At 43.7% G+C, this 22,399-nt stretch overlaps 1 protein-coding gene across 1 annotated transcript in view; it reads left to right on the top strand.

The window, feature by feature from the left end:
* SLC26A7 (solute carrier family 26 member 7) overlaps positions 1-22,399 on the top strand; it is a 73,100-nt gene that overhangs the window by 38,698 nt on the left and 12,003 nt on the right. Inside the window, exons 5-12 of the mRNA XM_077351938.1 lie at positions 7,961-8,113; positions 8,310-8,392; positions 10,467-10,614; positions 12,253-12,366; positions 14,068-14,145; positions 16,427-16,522; positions 20,456-20,562; positions 22,048-22,114. Of these exons, the coding sequence (XP_077208053.1) occupies positions 7,961-8,113; positions 8,310-8,392; positions 10,467-10,614; positions 12,253-12,366; positions 14,068-14,145; positions 16,427-16,522; positions 20,456-20,562; positions 22,048-22,114 (846 nt within the window). The remainder of the gene's footprint in view (positions 1-7,960; positions 8,114-8,309; positions 8,393-10,466; positions 10,615-12,252; positions 12,367-14,067; positions 14,146-16,426; positions 16,523-20,455; positions 20,563-22,047; positions 22,115-22,399) is intronic.

Below are 22,399 nucleotides of genomic sequence, written 5' to 3'. Positions count from 1 at the left end.
GAGCTGGAATGCTGTGTTGCAAGATTTCTGAAATTAAGGAGAAGAAAGTTGGGGTGGGTGGGTGGGTGGAAGTCAATGTCCTAATTTGGACACAGAAGTCTGAATTCTTATGAACCAAGTCCCTTAACGAAATGTTCAGGTCTCTGATTTAAATTGTTTTTGTAAGGCAACTTTATTCCTAAATTGTGTTGCATTTGGCGACCGAATGTTGGAGAAAAGCTCTTTTAAGAAATGTTAATAGGGACCTTTTGCCTGTAAATGGGGATCAATGTTAGAGACAGCTCCAGTTTTGTGACTGGTTTGTTTGTTTTAACAGCTGCACCCGTTTGGGGACCCTAACCTTAATGGTCTGACTTTATGCTTGCACTTGCAAATTATACATCAACTTGCTGATGCATCAATAAGTCTGCCCTTTGATTAGTATACTACACTGTATGTATATACAGTTGCATTCCCAATATTCATGGGATTCAAATGTGCTTCTGGGCCCTAAATTAAAGTTCTTGGTCTGAAAAACATTCTCCCTTATGTTTGAGATTCCAGCTGAGCAATCCTTCGCTGCTCTTGGGCCATTACAATAAGAACAGAAGAGCAGACGAATGACTCATCTAGTCCAGCATCCTGCCTTACAGAGTGGCCAACCAGCTGCCCTGGATGGCCAGCAAACAGGCATAAAGGCCCAGACCTTCCCGTGATGTTACCTCCTGGTACTGACATTCAGAAGTTTACTGTTTCTGGATCTAGAGAGTCCCTGGAGTTACTATGGCTGGTATCTACTGATGTTCCTAGCCTCAATGAATCTTTTGAATCCCCCTTTAAAGCCATCTACAAAGCAGCAAATTGGGTGGCAAAAACTGCATCCCCGTTGATGGAGTCTTGCTGTGTGTTTAGGCACACATCTATGTTTATTGAAACTCCATATGTACTGTGGAGTTACAGACTCAGGGTCCAAGTTTATGTTATGCAGAAGATCTTTAGCACAGGGTTCCTGGAATGGGAGTTGTGTCTCAGAAGTGCATGAATACACAGGCAGCATGTTTGCATGATTTCCCCGTGTTTTCCTTATCTTGCACATGGAAATTGGCTTAGAGTATCAGCAGAACCCATGATAATGACCATGGCTACTGTGATAATATCCCGGTAACCTTGAGATCAGTATATTGCAAAATATTCTATGCAGGTCTGTAGCTAGGCATTTTGTGGGGAGAGTGCATAGAAGTACACTGAGGGAAGGCATGGTAAGTGAACTTGAAATAGCAGAATGCTAGAGGTCCAGTATTCATACATTCACTCTATTTACTAATTTTAATTGAAAAGGATTGTAAGTGCCAGGTGACCAAGCTCTCATCGAGATCCTAGTCTGTAGGCTTCATAAAATATTCTATTCCAAGTGGAGAGGCTGTATCTAAAACTACAAGTTTTGCATTTCATGAACACATCCTCATCCCTTCAGTGTCAGAAATAATGCTTCAGTTAAGTAGTAGATAATTCAGCGAGCAACTGGAAGAATGACAATGGAGAAGTGGAAATGCCTCATTCTGAAAATTCTGAATTTTGGCATTGTATACCGAGAAGAAAAAGGAAGGAAGGCAGGGCAAAGACAGACCAAGCTCCCCCAACCTTTCTTCATACGGTCTCCAAACCCCTCACCATCTTTGTTGCCCTCCTCTGGACATGCTCCAGTTTGTCTACATCCCTCTTCAACTGGGGTGCCCAAAACTGAACACAGTACTCCAAGTCAGTGATCCTATTTCACAAAACATTTAGAAAAGCCTCATGCTTGTGATATTGTCGAATAGCTCCCATAGTATCTAGATGTAAGCCTGTTTTGTAGATAGAAATGGACCCACTCACAAACTGCCATGAGCAGTGTCAGAGTTTGTTGAAAGTTTGAGCTGCAGTGCCCTGCTAGAAACATAACTTTGCAAAGCATAAACTGGGTAAAATTCATGACCTCTTTTAGTTGGGGAACTGGTTTGTGCCTATACTGTTCCCCTCTGCTTGTACGCATTACTATGAAATGGCACAATGTGGCCACAAAGTAGTAAACCTTGGTGAGCACATAATGGCTCTCCCCCTGCCCAAATTTCCAGGGGACATTTAGTGGACATGTAATCTCAGAGTTCAATAATACTTGGGCTGGGTCAGGGTTGCACCTGTAATCTACAAATGAATGGTAGGTTTGCTGTCGCTCAAAAGTTCTTTGCAGTGTTCTGTCCTCATGGAATAATTAGGATGAATTTCAGAATGCAGCAAATGCTGCTTTCAAAACTGAATTTTCCTCTTTAGACATATGTACATGACAAATCTAGACAGCATCCTAAAAAGCAGAGACATCACCCTGCCAACAAAAGTGCGTTTAGTCAAGGCTATGGTCTTCCCAGTTGCAATGTATGGCTGCGAAAGTTGGACCATAAGGAAGGCCGAGCATCAAAGAATTGAGGCTTTTGAACTCTGGTGCTGGAGAAGACTCTTGCGAGTCCCTTGGACTGCAAGACGAACAAACCGGTCAGTCCTAGAGGAGGTCAGCCCTGACTGCTCCTTAGAAGGCCAGATCCTGAAGATGAAACTCAAATACTTTGGCCACCTCATGAGAAGGAAGGACTCCCTGGAGAAGAGCCTAATGCTGGGAGCGATCGAGGGCAAAAGAAGAAGGGGACGACAGAGAATGAGGTGGCTGGATGGAGTCACTGAAGCAGTAGGTGCAAACTTAAATGGACTCCGGGGAATGGTAGAGGACAGGAAGGCCTGGAGGATCATTGTCCATGGGGTCGCGATGGGTCGGACACGACTTCGCACATAACAACAACAACAACATGACAAATATGCCTTTTGGATACATAAGACAATAAATTAGATGATTGAGGGGGTGATCCATTAAATCAAATGCTTGATGGGGCAAAACTGGAGTAACTCTGCACAGGATTGTGATGGTAGACACAATTCCTAGGGCTCCTTTTGTGGTAAAGATGACTAGCTAGAGCACTCTTTCATTGTGTTAGGACTAGTGAACAGTGAGCACCTAGAACAAAACATTTATTTATTCTCAAACTGTGGCCTGGGGCTCCTATACACATGCATGCACACACAGAGCATGTCAAGTTACAGTAGCATTAACCAGGAAAAAGTCTTCCACAGGGAAAATAGCACTTAGCACAAGAGGGGCCTGCTAGCTATATATTGCAGTGCTCAGAGTGACAGACGTTTGAATCTCCATTCTGCCATGGAAGCTTGCTAGGTACCCTTGGACCACTCACATGCTCTCTGCCTAGAAGAAGAAGATGATCATGATGATGATTTGGCTTTTATACCTGGCTTTTCACTACCCAAAAGGGTCTCGAAGCAGCTCACAATTCCTTTCCCTTCCTCTCCTTCCTTCAACGTCATTTCAGATATTAAATGCAACATACCGTCTGGCCGAGGGGTAGTCAAACTGCGGCCCTCCAGATGTCCATGGACTACAATTCCCAGAAGCCCCTGCCAGCAGTTGCTGGCAGGGGCTTCTGGGAATTGTAGTTCATGGACATCTGGAGGGCCGCAATTTGACTACCCCTGGCTCTGGCCAAAGATGACACTAAAATAGGAGTCAGTCAATTCATGAGTGCAAATAGAGAGAAGAGCTGGGTTTTATCCCCTACTTTTCACTACCTAAAGGAGTCCCAAAGCGGCTTACAAAAACCTTTCTCATCCTCTCCCCTGTCAGGTAGGTGGGTCTGAGAGAGCTCTGACAATTCTGCTCTGTGAGAACAATTCTAATAGGACTGTGACTAGCCCAAGGTCACCAAGCTGGCTGCATGCGGGTGAGAAATCAAACTCAGCTTTCCAGACTGCCCATTTTAACCACAACACCAAGTTGGCTCCACATCAGACCTAATATACCTCACAGAGTGGTGATAAAAAATGGAGGAGAGGAGCAGAATTGAAGTTACTTTGGGTCCCCTTTGAGGAGAAAGTTGGAGTACAAAATGAAGCAGACCAATGACCAAATGCCATCTGTTTTGCTATGTGAGAAATGCTAGCAAACAACAGCAAAATGGGTGATGATAACTCATAGAAATTATTGCCTGTAAGTGCCCTAATTATGCTTCATTACTCAACGACTCTTAGTAAAGCCTTAAAAACTAGACTGGCAAATGTGGTCTATCTTCAACAGAAGCCAGATGTTTGAAATAAACTTGCAATTCACTGAGTATGTCATCTTTAAACAGTTGATGGCGGGATTTAGTCCAGCTCTTCTTTTTTTGCTTACCAGTCGCTCTCTGGATCGGCCATTTGGTAGCTTCTGAGCCATGGATGACTTTGCTGACATACTGGCGAGGCAGGCCAAGTTTCTGTCTTTTATCCTAGTCAATCACAGCTCCTGGTGGGGCCCTGAGCCAAAGCCACATGCTCGCTTCGACACACAGTTCTGGGCAACCATGATGTTCTCGCTGCCAAATCCCAAACCATCTAGTATAACATCTTCATTGTTTGATTATATAAGGACAGCATGTGGGTAGAGGCTGCGGTTTCATTGCCCACCCTTCCAAGTGTATGAGTAATCTACCATTCCCCCCCAAACCAAGCATGAAAAAGATAACTTAAAACCCTGAGCTGTAGTCCTGCTTTTTTTGACAGACGTGTGCAATGACTTTGTCTGTTGCCCAAATCCAGAATTCTCTGGATTCCTGAGTCTTGCCCACTCCCACTCCTACACATACGGAGGTTTCCACATGTGTGGAGTGTTATTCAGGCTCTAGAAGAAACACATGAAAACGGAGTTCTTCTGCCAGGCATTTGTCTGAGGCCGGGTGGTGGCCCGGGGGCTGAGATTGGGCCCCTCTCCCTGGGGGGAGAGGCCAGTATTAGACTGGACTGGTTCCCTAGATTGTTCCACCCATGCCCAATTATCCATCCACTCCCTTCTGCTCACCCTGTGTGGGAATAGTTATTCATCGCCATCATTATGACTGAGTCATTGTTTATGGGGTTTTAATGGGGAATTTTAATGGTTTTAATGTATTGATTAGTAGTAAATTATTGTGAACCGCCGCAAGCTGGTTTCCGAGAGCGGCAGTCATACAAATCGAATAAATAATAGTAATATTGAAGTCTAGAAAGCTCACTTCATGGGACTGAACTCTGATGTATTGGCATGGGTTGACTTGCATCACTGTGTGCTAAACCTTAATGTGGGTTTGTTGGAGAAGCACCAATCCCCGGATAATCTAAACAACATGGATTATTTCTGGGTAACGTGCGGATATCAAGTAAAATAATCCTGTTTGTGAGCTAGAACTGTGAGAAGGATGTTATCTCTACTCTTGTCCGTAGTGGTTTAAAACAACAAGAGTTCTGGAATCCTATATTTGATTGAGTAATTTGTATCATCTGAAAGAAAGGGGTTATTTCGTACAAGTAACCCTCAGATAACTCTTTAAAAATGTTCAGTGAATATTGAAGATGTCACAATTTGCTGAAAGGTCTAAACTCATGTCACCGATTAGAGAGAAGGCAAGAAGTTCCTTTTTTTTTTATTAATTGGAAGCCTCTTATTAACTTCTTGCAATAAAGAGGAAAACAATGATTTAATGACTTTAGAGACTAAAAAATGTAGAAGCAATTTTAATTTCAGTTTAAAGGAATAACCTTGGTATAAACTGATAAAAAGAGCCTCTTGTGGCGCAGAGTGGTAAGGCAGCCGTCTGAAAGCTTTGCCCATGAGTCTGGGAGTTCAATCCCAGCAGCCGGCTCAAGGTTGACTCAGCCTTCCATCCTTCCGAGGTCAGTCAAATGAGTACCCAGCTTGCTGGGGGGTAAACGGTAATGACTGGGGAAGGCACTGGCAAACCATCCCGTATTGAGTCTGCCATGAAAACACTAGAGGGCGTCACCCCAAGGGTCAGACATGACCCAAAGCTTGCACAGGGGATACCTTTACCTTTACCTAAACTGATAAATCTGAAGCATAGATTCTAGTTATGGTCTGGTCAGCTGGAGATTCAAAAACTTATTGTAAAGTTGTTATATCTGTTCATTTTTCTTTTTGTGCCTTTGTCTTGCTTCTTTTAAGCTGTATTCTTTGCAAAAAAAAAAAAAATCCAGTGAATCTTAAGTAATCAGAATGGCCAGCAAAATTAGAACCCAGTCTCCTTATAGTTTGTCAGTTGCTTTCCTTTCAGACCCTGTGCATGGAAGACCTCTAGTCTGTCTAGAAGAAGAAGTGTTGGTTCTTATAAGCCACTTTTCTCTACCTGAAGGAGGCTCAAAGTGGCTTACAGTCGCCTTCCCTTTCCTCTCCCCACAACAGACACCCTGTGGGGTGGGTGAGGCTGAGAGAGCCCTGATATCACTGCTCGGTCAGAACAGCTCTATCAGTGCCGTGGCGAGCCCAAGGTCACCCAGCTGGCTGCATGTGGCAGAGTGCAGAATTGAACCCGGCATGCCAGATTAGAAGTCCGCACTCCTAACCGCTACATGAAACTGGCTCTACCTGGTTGCAAACTGAGTGATGGCATAGGGTTATTTGGACACTGCCGTAAATTGACTGATGTCACTGATGGTGGCATTGGGGACATTGTTGGCATGCAATTCATACTTGAGGGTCGGGGACAATTATGGATGACTCAGGAATTCTATGGCAGCATCAATCAGTTGTGCCATAGTAATGCTTGTTTCTATTGCTGCTAATTTAGCATAGGATTTGTGAATCTCTTTGCCAGGCATCCTAGGGCCAGATGGTCATCCTATAAGTTTTGATTTAAATAGGTTTTAAAATTTCAATGTCATCTTTTACCATTCCATAGTAGAAAACGGCAGCCAAAAAGATCCAAATGTAATATCCTGTGTGGGAGCTGGCAAGTTCAGCATGTTAGTTCTAATAGAATAGCATCTCTTCTCATATCCTTCCTAGCATTTTCATTCTTCCTAGGTATAGAATAAAGATCATTCTTTTAATACCTCTCTCTTCAGTTATCCGATCTTGCTGGTGTGCCTTGATGGTTATCTCATATAGAACTACAAATAATCCCTTGTGTGGGCCAATTCCCAAAGTCTTATGGTGCAAGCCCTGGAAGAAGAATTCGGCTGTTCTTAGACCACGGGCTAACTTCTGTTTAGGATTGCAGTTAAACTACGGCTTGTTATGCATGATGAAATGATCACGTTTATTTCTGCAGGCCAAGCTGCTTTTAAAGGCAAGAGAACAACCCAGGCCACTTTTTCTGGTTAGATGGCAACTCTGTAGTTTGCACACCCTTCCTTTCACACACTCTGAATAATGCATTTTCAATCCACCTGGAATGCATTTTAGAGATGGGTTGTCAGTGGATTTTGCCATTTCACACAATAAAGTTCAGTTGTAAAATGCATTGTGGGGGAAATGGAAGAGCACTATTTAGGATGTTTTGAAAGTACTGGTCTAACTTCATTTTCAGCAGTTGTTTTATGGCAGTTTCATAGCAGTTTGTAATATTGTGAATCTGCATCTCGTGTGCTCTTATTCACATCTGGGGGCAAGAAACATCTGAACAGCAAAGCTGGTAGGCAGCATCCGGGGAAGCCTCTGTACCCTGCTTCTTGGCCTTTTAGGGTAAATGGTTGGCTTCTGAGTGAAACACAATGCTAGACCAAATCGGCAACTGGTCAGATCCAACAGGGTTCTTCTTACTCAGTTACTTTGTCATAACCATCTGAAGGGGTCAGAACTAGGCACCAAAATAAACTGAAAAAATTATTTCTGTAACCTTAGCTTCATGAATAAATAACATCTGACTGACCACACAAGTGACTTATAACCTATGCTGCTGTACTACTATAATACTATATCTTTGGGAGTTAATTGTGACGAATGTCCATAGATATGCATTTCATATTCAAGAATCGGTTCCCAAGTTATAGCTACTTAGAAGACTAGGGATAAAATATCGTGCATTTCTTGTTTATGGCTGACGTTCTGCCTTTTTAAAATTAACCATTATAGATTTATGCCTACATCTTTGAAAACATCAAATCCATTCAGTTGGAAGCTCTTCTGCTCTCTGTGCTGAGCATTGTGCTGCTTGTTCTTGTAAAGGAGCTGAATGAAAAATTTAAAGGGAAAATTAAAGTGGTTCTTCCCATTGATTTAGTCTTGGTAAGTATAAAATTAAGTATTGCTTTGCATTGGTTAATCTGCTGGGGTAGGGGGTGCCTGATTTCATTGCATGGACCTATTTCTCTCCCACAGTGGATGTGGAGGAGATATTGCCAGAGCAGGAATACTCTTGACATTATTACTGATGAGCTCTGCCATCCAAGATGTTAACTTGTCGTTGTTATCTGATTCACAGATAATTGCTACCTCTGTTGCTTGCTACTATGCTGATATGGAGTTCAATTATGGCCTGGAAGTTGTAGGACATATTCCAGAAGGGTAATGTGTTCTATATATGCTTGTATGTATATTTTAAAAAATTTAAGTTATAGTTTATGCCAAATGCGATGAACAGGATAGGACATCCCATAAACCAGGGGTAGTCAACCTGTGGTCCTCCAGATGTGCATGGACTACAATTCCCATGAGCCCCTGCCAGCAAATGCTGGCAGGGGCTCATGAGAATTGTAGTCCATGAACATCTGGAGGACCACAGGTTGACTACCCCTGCCATAAACAGTGGAACAGGTTTCGAATAGTAGAAATCTTAAGGCAAACGAAAAGCTGAAACAAACCTGAAACAAAGCATAAGCCTTTAAACCATCAATTGTTATATGATGCAGACATAACTTAATATGAGTCCACTTATAGCAAGAGACGGTACACAGATATAAAGTCTGTACTGCGTGTCCCATTATCGAAGCATCTTTCTGAACAATTTCACTTCAGAACAGCATATGCATCTTTAGTATAGTTCACTTTTTTTTTTGTATTTGCACACTGCCCTCAGTCTGGGCATTACATTGCTCAAAAATGTTTTCTAGAATGAAATAGAATGATTCACACAGAATTAGTACAGGCAATGAGAACCATTCAGGAAGAAAAGAAACCAAAACGCAGCTGAAATGATTAAAAAAGACATTACCTTGACCTATAATTTTACATATTTTTTGTAGAATAAGAATCAAGCATCACACAGCATCCGGGATTAGAAAAAGGCCTAAACTAATATCTTTCTAAATAGCTGTAGCAGGTGAATGTATTCTATGCTTTTTCAAGGTCATCCTTAAAAGGTCCTTTATGATGTTGTGGTACAGTGATTAAATGTGTTTTCCCAAGTAGAGGATACCTGAGAGACTGAATATGATTTTACTCTGACCACTATAAATAGTAGTGGTTATTATATTTTTATTCCATACTACCAATCTTCAGTGTGGAATACAGGATTCTCACCCCTGTGGTTAATCAAAGGGAGTATGGCTGACCAAAGTTTACTTAGTGCGTTTTACAGCAAGGTGGATTTGAACCTGGACCAATGTGTAAACTGCACGGAGCTTTTATTCCAACCCCAGATCGATTCAGTCCCTGCCCTCTACACAGAATGCGATTTCAGTTTGGATTTTGGGAGATTTTAATTTTCCTTCTGCAGCAAGGATTGATCCGGAGTGACCCTACCTTTATTTGCGATATCTCAGACTGCTTTTAATCCTGAATATCCAGCTTGGGAAAGAAAGCTCCGTGGTAGAGAACCTCTGATAGGCTACACCTGGTCATGTGATGCTTGCCTTAAAGGAGAAGCCCCTAATCTCTCAATTTCTGTCAGTCCTGAATTTTTCCTCCCTCCTCTGCCTTTTTCGATCCTCTCCCCCTCCCCTCCAAGAAAAGAAAGAGGCTCCCTGCCTGGCTCTTCTCCCCCCCTTCAAGAAAAGAAAGAAAGAGGCTTGGCTCCCCCCCCCTTCTGAACTACCCTAACCACGTGCAGAAGACTTTCCTGTTTCAATGGGGAAGAGGGGGGGGGGGAGAGGAAGACCCGAGTTCAAAGCGATCTGAATTCAACAGGATTGACAATGGTTTTTAAAGGTCTTGTGCACTTACGTAGAGCTGCAACAACCTGAAGAACTTGTGAAGAGATGCAAGAGTGGGATGCAGGCCGATGATAACGATGCCTCTCTTATACTATCTTATACTATCTTCCATAAACCATCCTTACCTTAAACAAGGTATTAAGAGGCCAAGATCCCTCGCAGGGCAGTCTTGCTTCCCTCCTCTGCTTTCCAGTCTACACCCTCCCCTCGCTCATTCCATTCCTAGCTAGGGGTTACATAAGCTTTAGATGTACCCCTAAAAATGACCTGCACCAAGAGACCTTATAAAATTCTACATGTGGAATAAGCAGCACTCTTGTTTCAAAATCAGTGGGTCTTTTGCTCAGGCTTTCATGTTTGGAACTGAGTGGTGACTGCAGGTTCCTTGTTTTGGGAATGCAACTTTGTCTCTGCTGGCCCACTTGCCTTCTAATGCTAATGCAAACTCTTGACCTTCATGTCAGCTTGTGCTGTACTTACTTTTACAGCATACCGCCACCAAGTATACCACCTATGAATATCCTCCCTGAAGTAGTCACAGAAGCTTTTGGAGTGGCTTTAGTTGGCTATGTAGCATCACTAGCCTTGGCACAGGGCTCTGCGAAGAAGTTCAACTACTCTGTGGATGACAACCAGGTAAAAAAATTCACATCCCCAAGTAGTGGAAGGGACAGAAGGATAACCCTTGTTAAAAAGGTAAAGGTAAAGGTATCCCCTGTGCAAGCACCGGGTCATGTCTGACCCTTGGGGTGACGCCCTCCAGCGTTTTCATGGCAGACTCAATACGGGGTGGTTTGCCAGTGCCTTCCCCAGTCATTACCGTTTACCCCCAGCAATCTGGGTACTCATTTTACTGACCTTGGAAGATGGAAGGCTGAGTCAACCTTAAGCTGGCTGCTGGGATCAAACTCCTAACCTCATGGGCAGAACTTTCAGGCTGCATGACTGCTGCCTTACCACTCTGCGCCACAAGAGGTTAACCCTTGTTATAACCCTTGTTATGAAGCCCGAAATGGACCATTTCTGCCCCAGTGAGCCAGCCCCAAATATTGAAATCTCCAGGAGAGGCCATATGTGACTTTGTTCTCAGATATTAGAAAGGTAACTACAAAGCACAGGGCCTCTTTGGTGGTGGTACCTCATCTACCATTCCTACTTATAAGAGTTTCCCTTACTAGTGAAGATTTTTTAAAATATTCCAAGCATTTAGCAGTTGTTTGTGGTAATGCCTAAGTTTGAATGTTGTTGCGGTACAAATATCACTCGATATGAGGCAGTTTTGATCAATCACTGAAAAAGTAAAAGAACCATGTGATGGCTCTGACCCTAGCTGGATTCTGTAGAGCAGTGGTCCCCAACCCCCCGGTCCGGAGATCAGTTGGTACTGGCTCCTCCTCGTCCTCCTCCCTGGCTGCTGCCTCCCGGGCTGCCCTGCCACTCTGCCGCCAGCTCACCGTTGGTGCTCTCCAGCAGCCGCCATGGCTGGGGCTCCCCCTTGGAGTGGCACTGCGCAGCTGCTGCTGGCAGCGCCCCCCAGTGGGTGGTGGGAAGTCACGGGCGCCGGTGGGAAAGCAAGCGGAGCAGGGGCTCAGGCAGCGGTGGTGATGTCCCACGGCAAAAGACTACCCCCCCCCGGGCCTCAGTAAAATTGTCAAGCATAGACCTGTCCCCAGTGATTAAAAGGTTGGGGACCACTGCTGTAGAGAAGCCTGTAAACTTGTAATTTATATTTAAAACCCACAAAGGGATGCAGGCACTGAGGGAAGGATTTGTGTTCTACCTCATTAATGATGTCTCCATTGTTGTCCAGCAGATTTGAGTGCTCCAGGGATATCCGCATACATAACCCATGATATTTGTAAGAAACATAATATTTGGGAGAAGTATAAAATTTTCCCATTGACAAATGCTTCAAGTTGAGTGCTGGAAAAGTGATATTCCCACAACGGAAGCACTTCCCTGGGGGATATTGTCCAGATCTTCTGAAACAAATGTGTAACAACCGCACATTGTGTGAAAGAACAATAATCTGGAAAGATGCTAAATGTTGGTTACGGTTCAAAACAGAGGTGCAGTTTGTTCCCCATTTTGTTGCCATAGACAAATCTGCTTTATCTACTCATGTTTCCAAGTTAGCAATAGGAGTGGCCATGCCCTGAGGGAAGGTTGTTGTTGTTGTTATTTTTAGAGTTGCCACCTTGTTTTTATTGTCAGAATTCATGTAGCAAAGTGCCAGAAGAAACATGAGTGTCTTCTTTTTAAAACACTTTTCAGGAATTCCTGGCTCACGGTCTCAGCAATGTGATTCCCTCATTTTTCTTTTGCATACCGAGTGCGGCAGCCATGGGGCGGACCGCTCTTTTGTACAGCACTGGAGCAAAAACACAGGTAAGCTAGGCATACTCGTCACAGGGCTGACTGGTAGTGGAAAGAGTGAACTCTGGATTTCATGGCTAGTCCGGGGAATGTCATCGGTTCAGGTATGTCGGTGATGCTGATGGGAGAAAATGGGAAGGGACTGTGACACTCCCTATGACATTCTGCTTACAGAGGCGATGTCTGCTTCCCTGCCTCCCTTAATTTCCACAAAGTATGCTGCCATCAGGATCACCCTCGATCCACATTTAGTCGAATTCCCTTTTGGCAATGGAAGTTGGTCAGCATGAGTGTTACTCCTAAAACTATTACTTTTAGGTTCCAGCAGAACCATTGACCACACAGAGGAACTGTGGAGGACACAAAGTTGATAAAAGAGAGCAGATAAGAACAAACGACTAAAAACAAACTACTAGAGGTGCAGAAAGCTACTCTCTGCATGTTCACTTAATATGGTTCATAAACTGTGTCCAGTCGCTGTCCCACCCTGTCTTCTACACTTTTGGTGCCTTACGATGGCCGATAATGTCATGGTGGCAGATGTCTACATTCCCATGGTACTATGACTCACAGTAGTTGGATTTGGCATTGCAACGTTAATTTGCTAGCACCAGAGTCAGGCTCAGCAAAAGGCCCCCATTGTTTCTAGGCAGGGCAGAAAAAACAGACTCTGAGGTTTCTTAAATGCAGTGTGAACTCCTCACAGGTCTGCAGTCCTAAACATAGTTACTTGAAATATGCTCTTCCAGTTTTACTTCCTGAGTAAGTATTGTTAAGCATTGGGTTTAGAAGATTCTAATACCATGGTGCATGAAAATGCATGAAACAGAAGGCTAACCAATACTTTTTTTTGGGGGGGGGGGAGCAATTTTGGAAGGGGAGAAGGGCAGACTAATGGGAGTTGGGGTATGTTTCCCACCTGACGCTTGCCCGTGTCATCCTTTTTTCCCAGACTGATAAGGAAAACAGCTACTGAGACAGCTTGGTGTCGTGGTTAGGAGTGCAGACTTCTAATCTGGTGAGCCAGGTTCGATTCTGCACTCCCCCACATGCAGTCAGCTGGGTGACCTTGGGCTGCCACAGCACTGATAGAGCTGTTCTGACCGAGCAGTGATATCAGGGCTCTCTCAGCCTCACCCACCCCACAGGGTGTCTGTTGTGGGGAGAGGAATGGGAAGGCGACTGTAAGCCATTTTGAGCCTCCTTTGGGGAAGAGAAAAGCAGCATATAAGAACTGACTCCTCCTCCTCCTTGTTTCATGCATTGGATGGGACCGTTGTCAATTCAGTGAGACCTGGTGATCTTCCTTGGGATTGTGCCCCTTGTGTAAATGCAAGCACAAGGCTAGCGAGATTAGTCATTTTAGCAAATATTACCCCATTCATTCGCTGCTCTTCAGTGGTTTTCTGCCTCCCTATCGGAGATCAAAAATTAAACCTTTTTATATTGGCATTTGATCCATGGATTTGCTCTTTTGGTGGGCTGGCGGAACCCACCACAGGCCAAATATTAAATTATCCTCAGATGCTTCCAATCCACAGATGATGTGAGAGCCAAAATCCCTTTGCCTGGCTCCTTGAATTTTTATGTGTCTGCCGTGTTTTGTTATGCTCAGCAACTTTGACAAACCAAGGGCTTTCATCTCATTAAAGGCGGGCTTTAGAATTTCAATAACATGCTTATTTATGCTGTTCCTTTCTGATTGTTTTCTAGGTGGCTTGCCTAATATCTTGCATATTGGTGGTTGTGGTCATCTATGCAATAGGACCCATGCTATACTGGCTCCCTATGGTACAGTTCTTTTCCAAAATTTTGATTATTTGCATTGCTCTTTTCTTTAAATGAACTGTTTTTTGAAAAAAAAGATATACCTTTCATTAGAAATCCACGATTATTCATGGGAGCAATGCTCTTATGAAAGGGAGAGAGCACACTGTTTTCACATGCCAGGAACAAATACAAAAGAAATGTTTCTTTCTGTTTTGCTTGGATCTGAACTGGGTTGCCTGTTTTATATGGAACGTATTGCAGAAGTTTAGAATCTTTGTACCTAGTATATAATTTTGCAAACAGGCATAGGATTGCAGTCTGGGCTTCTAGCATAAGCAAAAGGGTACAACTCATTCTTTCTTCATACTTCCATTGGAAAGAGCCCTTGTATGGAGCAAGGATGTCATAAGGGAATTTAGGGGGCGGGAAAAGGGGAGCAGGTAGAATCAAGGGCATCCATGTGAGACATGGAATAAAATTTGTACCTGATATCTATGACCTGCACTGTTGAGCCCTAACGTTCACAAGAATGGTCCTGCCTTTAGCATAATTGCTGTTTTCTTACATTGTGCATGCTGGAATTTCCCTGTTGTCTGCTTATCCTAAAGCAGCTACAGCTGAGCACTAGACAGGTCTGGACTGAACAAGGCTCACAACGATTTCCCCATGCTTTCAAATGTATGTTTGGGGGAATATTTTCAATGAGTAGCCGTGCTGGTCTGAAGTAGCACAATAAAATCAGAGTCCAGAAACACCTTTAAGACCAACAAAGTTTTATTCAAGGTTTGAGCTTTCAAGTGCAAGCAGTCTTCGTCAGACTGTGATATTCCCTGTCATGTAAGAAGATCACAGTCTGAAGAAGAATGCTTGCACTCGAAAGCTCACACCTTGAATAAATCTTTGTTGGTCTTAAAGGTGCTCCTGGATTCTGATTTTATGGGGGAATATTGGTTACATACGGGTTGGATGGGGAAAGACCATAGTTCAATGGCAGTGCACATATTTGCAAGCATAAATTCTTGGGAAGAATCCCAGTGTCTCTGCTTGAAATATGCCTGATAGCAGATCCGTACTGGAGTCCCAGGAGAACAGCTGCCAATCAGAGACAACACTACTAGGCTAGATCAATCTTTATTATTACGGCCTTAGACCAGCACACTACTAGGCTAGATGGAGCAATGACCTGCTTATAAGCGAGCTTCGTATATTCTTAGAGCATTCAATACAATGCAAAGTGTTGGTTTCCAGATGTTGGTTGCCCATGAAAAGGCAACCCTTCTTTCATTTGTATCTTAGTGCCTTAGACCAGCACACTACTAGGCTAGATGGAGCAATGACCTGCTTATAAGCGAGCTTCGTATATTCTTAGAGCATTCAATACAATGCAAAGTGTTGGTTTCCAGATGTTGGTTGCCCATGAAAAGGCAACCCTTCTTTCATTTGTATCTTAGTGCTGAAGGTCTGAACTGATAACATGGGAAGATGCTATTAATATTTACCTTCAGACAATGTAAACTTAAGGGACTGATCCTAGGGAATGATCAATACAGACTAGGTCATGTAAAGTGCTGGTCAACTTCCATTGATGCCAGCCTTGGAAACCTCAGGGTACTGTTTCACAGAATTAAGCAAAAGCATAAGTGTAGACAGAAAGATTTGGTTTTGGTAGATAGCATCCATACTGTACATTTCTGGTCAAGGAATGAGATTTGAAAGATTAGACATGTGGGAGGAAGATTACTAGGAGCATTGGGTTGGATCCAGGGAGCTTTTTCACTCAGTTTTGCCAAGTCCCCAGCTTTTTTGGGTGCTGAAAGGGGAGAGGTGCTGCTCATTTTTCACCAGACAAAAAGCTGGCCTGATCCAATCCATTATAGCAGTGGTAGTCAACCTGTGGCCCTCCAGATGTTCATGCCAGCGTTTGCTGGCAGGGGCTCATGGGAATTGTAGTCCATGAACATCTGGAGGGCCACAGGTTGACTACCCCTGCATTATAGTGTTCTTCACTGATTTCCCTTGTGACTGTATTTGGGATCTCAAAGCCTGTTAAAATTTCTCCTTGTTGCTACCATGAAGTTATACTGTGTATTGTGTCTGGAGTTCTGCCAGAGGCTGTGAAAGACCTGTGCCAGTCTTCTGTACTTAGCATTATTTATTTTTTTCAGGCATTGATAGCAGTCACGGCGAAGTGCATGCAGGATAATTGAGAACTTGCTAACTCTTTTCTTTGAAATGATTCCTCTGATGTTTCTGGAGAAAATGGCTCAGTTCATCTTCCAGCAAATGTTTCTTTTCATTGCAGTGTGTTCTAGCAAGCATCATTGTGGTGGGGCTGAAGGGGATGCTAGTACAGTTCCGTGACTTAAAGAAATACTGGAATGTGGATAAGATAGATTGGGTAAGTGAAACACAGCCTAAGAAGATTTTTCTGAAATAATTTTTATCCTTTTTTATTGTTCTGTGTGGTCCCACATTGGGGATGGGGTCTGCCTAGGTGCGCAGGCCAACTGCCAGAATATTTTTAAAGCTAGCTCAGCGACAGAGGACCCCCTCAAAACGGGAGATATTGGAGCCATTTTCCTGGCCAACCATCATGTGCTCCAAGGAGTATTCCTCAGTTCTATCTTTGCTGTCGCTGGAGTAGAACATGCCTCAGCTAGCTCCATGTTTCTTCTCTCTAAGGAGAACATTCAAGAAATGTTCTTCTTGTTCAACGAAAATGACTGGGACAGATGAGCACTCTGTTTGTCTGCTGTGTTTGTGTGGAAGTCATTATATAGCAGCATGTAACCTACTCAGTTCCAAGGTTGGACCCAAACCATAGGCATTTCGTGACACCTGATAATACTCTGAATAGATTGTCATCAGAACGTCCACTGAAGAAGCACGTGTCCGAGTCCAAGCATAAGTCTCATGGGTTACTTATGTCTCATTGGTGACTGCAGATCTGATAAAATATTCAGAATTGAAGAAATCAGATCCGAAAGAACTGGCTCTGAAGACAGGTGTAGAAACTGCTGGACACACAGGGGTAGTCAACCTGTGGTCCTCCAGATGTCCATGGATTACAATTCCCATGAGCCCCTGCCAGAAAATGCTGGCAGGGGCTCATGGGAATTGTAGTCCATGGACATCTGGAGGACCACAGGTTGACTACCCCTGCACTACACCATCCCCAATTTGCCTCTAACTAACATATGTTCCCCATCAGTCTATGAATAAGACCCAACAGTCCCTTCTGTTCTAGAACTCCAGAGGCACTTGGCATCGGCTAGGCTAGATTCTGTTTCAGCTCGAGTATCCTTGCGACAGGACAAGGCTTTATCTATTAGATGCCTGGTCAAATACTTCATGCTTGATCATTGACAGAAAGCCATCCCCTTCCAAAGGTAATTAAATCTAATGGCTTTGGCTGTCTTTATGGTTCCCTTTGCTCGCCTAAAAACGTGGCCATTTCAGAATTGGTTCATGAGAGTGTTTAAGCCCACTCTGCACTGTCAGAATTATCATTTTCCTGTCCCTATGGACATCCTGAAGAAATGGCAATGGTAGGCCCTTGATGCTCATCTCCTGACAGTGATAAGAGTCCAAAAACTCTTATCCATCTTCCTAACCAACCAGATTTGTCCTCTCGGCTAACTTTCAGTTGTGTGACTCTGCCCCACCTTGGCTCATAGTGAAATCCTGGGAGTAATCCCAGCAGAGTAGAACTGAGTAGGATCCTGTGTAGACTTCCTTAGCGTCTCTCTCTAAACTACAGAGTCCCTGGGTAGTTCCAATAACATAGCGGATCAGCAAGATCCAAGCCAAATACATGATCGTCAGCTGACTGCTAATATTCCTCCTGACGCAACTAAGCCTTATTTTGGCAAGAATAAAGTACAGGGACCTGTATGGCTGATAACTTGTTTCCTTAGTGATATGACGGGGATGATGATGATGGTGCTAGGGCCGATGAGAGGTCTTTATCTGCACCTTTTCCATCTAAAAAGAAGTTACCAAAGGGGTTACTGTTTCTTCAGTCCCTTTGCTGAAGCTTGTTATCCATGAGCTTAAAATGCCCCAACTGCTTCTCTGTGCATCAGAGCAGTCTCTTGACACCCTGATTAACAAAAGATCTGAATGAGGGCCATAGTAAACTTCTGGAAGGGTGACTAGAGGGCTAAGAGATGATTGCTTTGGCCAGACCTAACCAGATATTTTTGCCTCGATTATAATTGAAATGGAGATGATCTGATGCCAAAGGAGGTGCCTTCAAACACTTGGCACCTTGCTTGAGGTCAATATTGGTTCTGTTCTTTCACTACATTCTGTCCTTTCGCTGCATTCTATATTGGCTTTTCTAATAATCTCAGTGGAAGAGCCATCAAACAGGCATATACCAGAAACTTGAGCAATGGGTAAATAGAAATGTTTCTGGGCCAAATATCACATGGGCCAAATATCATATGGAAGCAAAAATGCCATATTATTTCATTCTAAAAACTTGCTGTTCACACAGGAGTGTGTGGGCCATCCCCATATGTGTGAAAGCTGCCGGCTTGGTGTGGTGGGTAAGGGTAACAGCTTCTAATCTGGTGAGCCGGGTTTGATTCCCACTCCTCCACATGCAGTCAGCTGGATGACCTTGGGTTAGTCACAGTCCTGGTAGTGCTGTTCTCACAGAGCAGTCATGTCAGAGCTCTCTCAGCCCCACCTATCTCACAGGGTGTCTGTTGTGGGTGAAGGTAGTGAGAAACAGGGTATAAAAAACAACTCTTCTTCTTCAGTTCCCTGCAGTAGAAATCAGCTCTGACAACTATGAAACCCAGTTGGAGAACCATGTTACAACCAGGTACCCAAATACCATATACCCCCTCCCCCCGAAAGAGCTTTAGCTAGAATTAGAGCTCTGTGGCAGGAGGGGGAATGCAGCAAAACCTATGCCCCCCTTTCCCCATATAGTTTGTCCGATTGATCCAAGCCATTGTGTCCTCTCAGTAGCTGAAAATACCCTCAGAAGTATGGCATCTATTTCTCAGAGAAGGCCGGCCTTGTATGAGTCCTAAAAATCCATAGTTGTCATCTCTAATACTGGCTTTGTTTTTTTTTTCTGACCAAGATTTTAAAAAGGGCTTGGCCTTCTCCTTGCTTCTCTTCTTGCTTTCTCCTTGGAATTTGAATCCATCCTTTTCAAAAGGATATGCTGAGCGAGCCATTTGCCCAGTCACAGGCTTCAGTGCTCTCTCGCAAAGAGATAAGATTGTAGGTTTCAGTTTGACTCATTCATTCTGGAGCAGAAAAAATTGACTATGATTTATGTAGGAGCTCCTCTGCTCTGAAATAATCAAATCACTTCAGCCTGGTACCAATTAGTCATTTCAAGATCATTTCCACGATTCTCGTTTCTGTAGCATACAATGTATGCTAGTGATGGGCCCTCCCACTTCTGATAAAGCAACCCATCAGGTCTGAGTCCTGCAGTTTCTGAAATATATATTTTTCCTTGTCTGGATATAATTGACTTCTCTAACGATCAGCCCCCCCCCCCTGGGCTACATTGGCCCAGGGTCATCGTATTGAACCCAGGGCCAGTTACAGCAGGGTTGGGATTGGGAGGGTCAAGAAGCTGGTTAGGCCGCCATCTTTCTTTCTATCTCTCTATTTATTGTGCTAAGGCTTTGCGTATTTTATATTGTTTTATATAGAGATTGTGGGGGTAGTTATTGTTTTTATATTTGTAAACCGCCACGAGATGGCTGTGGCCGTCTAAAAATGGAAAAATAAATAAATAAAACTTCCCATCATTGCATTGTCAGTCTTGCTTCGCTTTAGGAATTTTTTAAAAAACGTAATATAAGGAGGATGCTCAAATTTTAGATCATTTGTATACATTCCAGTAAGTCCAAAGGTTCTCACTGCCTGCTTGTGACCTTCTCTGAGTCTTTCAGCACCCTATGGCAGGGGTAGTCAACCTGTGTGTCCTCCAGATGTTCATGGACTACAATTCCCATGAGCCCCTGCCAATAAATGCTGACAGGGGCTCATGGGAATTGTAGTCCATGGACATCTGGAGGACCACAGGTTGCCTACGCCTTCCCTATGGTGAATCAATACAGATCAAGCACCATCATTTGCCTAGTACTGTTTTACCTTGATTACTTAGTGCCCTGTTATATCTTTACCGGTGAGGTGAGAGATTGTGTGTGTGCTTTACACCTGATTATTGAATCTGAATCTGGGTTTACCTACATATGTCGCAAATAATGTCAAGGATATGGATAACAGGATCACAAGCAGAGTTACTTGTGATTAATAGTCTGGGGGGGGGGGTTTCCTTTATTTCCTACAGAGCATCTGGGTTAGCACTTACGTTTTCACAATCTGCTTTGCTGCCAACGTGGGATTGTTATATGGTGTCGTCTGCACTATCCTGATTGTGGTTTTCCGGTTTCCAAGGTGAGGCGTTTGAAATGAGCTTTGGCAGCGAATGCGTTTATACTTAGGTGGTTTGCTGCGTTGTTTTTAGTGTAAAGAGAGCTATGCAGGAGAGAAGGCAAACAGGATGAGCTCCTCAAGTTCCTGGGCTGAAGGAGCAGCAGCCCTGGGGCTGAGCCAAATATCTTCCATCAGCTCCACCTATTCAGTTTGACATTTTATGATTGCCAACCTCCAGGTGGAGCCTGGGGCTCTCTCAGAATTACAACTAATCTCCAAATTACAGAGACCAGTTCCCCTGGAGAAAATGGCTGTGTTGAACAGTGGACACAGTGGTTTAATGTGTGAATTAAACCCAGGGCTGGTTTATCCATGTAACACGTGTTATGGGCCCCACTCTTCCAGGGGCCCCACACAGGGCCTCCCCCCCATGGATTAGGGCAGTAGCCTCTCTCCTCCCTGCTTTTCCCTCTTTAAGGACACTTGGAGGGACACTTCTTTCCCCTGTGGGGGTCCCCTCTTCCCTCAGTCTTGCTGCTTCCGCCACAAGTGTACTCTGATAGGGCTCCATGGATCCTTAAAATGGATCTGGTGTTACGAGACCCCAAATTTGTAAACAACTCCTGATTATATGCCACAGATGTTCCTACCCTCCTCAGGCTCCGCCTCCAAATTGCCAGATATTTCCCCATCCTGTAGTCCAGGGGCTGTCAAGACACATTTAAATTTTTGGTTCTACCGCAGAGTGAAATCTTGGAAGTTTCCCAGGAACCAAAACAATAACTGTGATGGTTCTACTGGGGTAGAACCAAAGACAGCCCCTGGACTACAGGATGGGAAATAGCTGGGTGAAGCATGATTTTAGTGATCACTAAGTTTTACAGATATGACAGGGAAGGAGAGATTGGGAATTGATGACATTAGTAATACCTTACTGGAGGCTCTGTGGTCCAAGGACATGCATCCCTTTTTTTTTTGGGTGGGGAGAGAAAGCAAGCCAATCTCCCTAATTTTGATGTAAAGAGTCTGCAAACAATATATAATGCAGTTTCAATGCACTTCAGAAGTAGATTTTCCTGTTCTGCACAGCTGCCAAAGCACATTGAAAGTGCATTATCCTATGTGTGCAGAATGGGCCTAGGACGGGCCTTAGAAACCTGGCATCTGGCTGGTGCCCATGATGACTGCTTGGGAATAGATAACGTACCTTTGGGTATTGGTGCATTTCCCATCTATTCCAGTGTCAATTCCAGCCAGAAATCACATTGCAAATTAACATTTGGAAGTTTCATGGAAAGGTGTTTATATTTTTGGTGATTATAAACTGCCCTTCAGAGTGAAGAGGGCTCTGGCAACGAGAAATCAGCAAGGAAAATTAGAGAAGCATGATGGAACCTAGGGTAGTGTGAGTGCATGGATATATTATTTGCTGTTTATTAATTTTATGTATTTATTAGATTTTTTGTATCTGTTGTTGTATTAGCTGCTTTCATTTATCTTTTCTAGGGCAACAACACTAAGTTTGAAACAGATCAAAGAAGTGGAATGCAGGTTCAAGCCGGAAGCAGATTTTGTAAGCTTCATATATTTATGTTCTGTGATCTCAAAGGAAAGCTTAATTTCAGTTTAAATCCCCCATAACGTCAGCTTAATTTCAGCTTCTCTCCATTTGCATTTGTCCTGGGTGTGTACATGAACATTATGGGGAAGAGGCCATGGCTCAGTGCTCGAGCATCTGGTTTGCATGCAGAAGGTCCTAGGTGCAATTTCCTGGCTTCTCCCGTCAAAAGTATCAGGTAGCAGGTGAAAGACTTTTGCATGAGCGCTGGAGAGCCATTGCCCACTGAAGTACACAGTG

Source organism: Paroedura picta, chromosome 9 (genome assembly GCF_049243985.1).
Source record: "Paroedura picta isolate Pp20150507F chromosome 9, Ppicta_v3.0, whole genome shotgun sequence".
Lineage (NCBI taxonomy): Eukaryota > Metazoa > Chordata > Lepidosauria > Squamata > Gekkonidae > Paroedura > Paroedura picta.
Note: the sequence above shows the minus strand (reverse complement) of the source record. Positions and strands in the feature narration are given on the sequence as shown.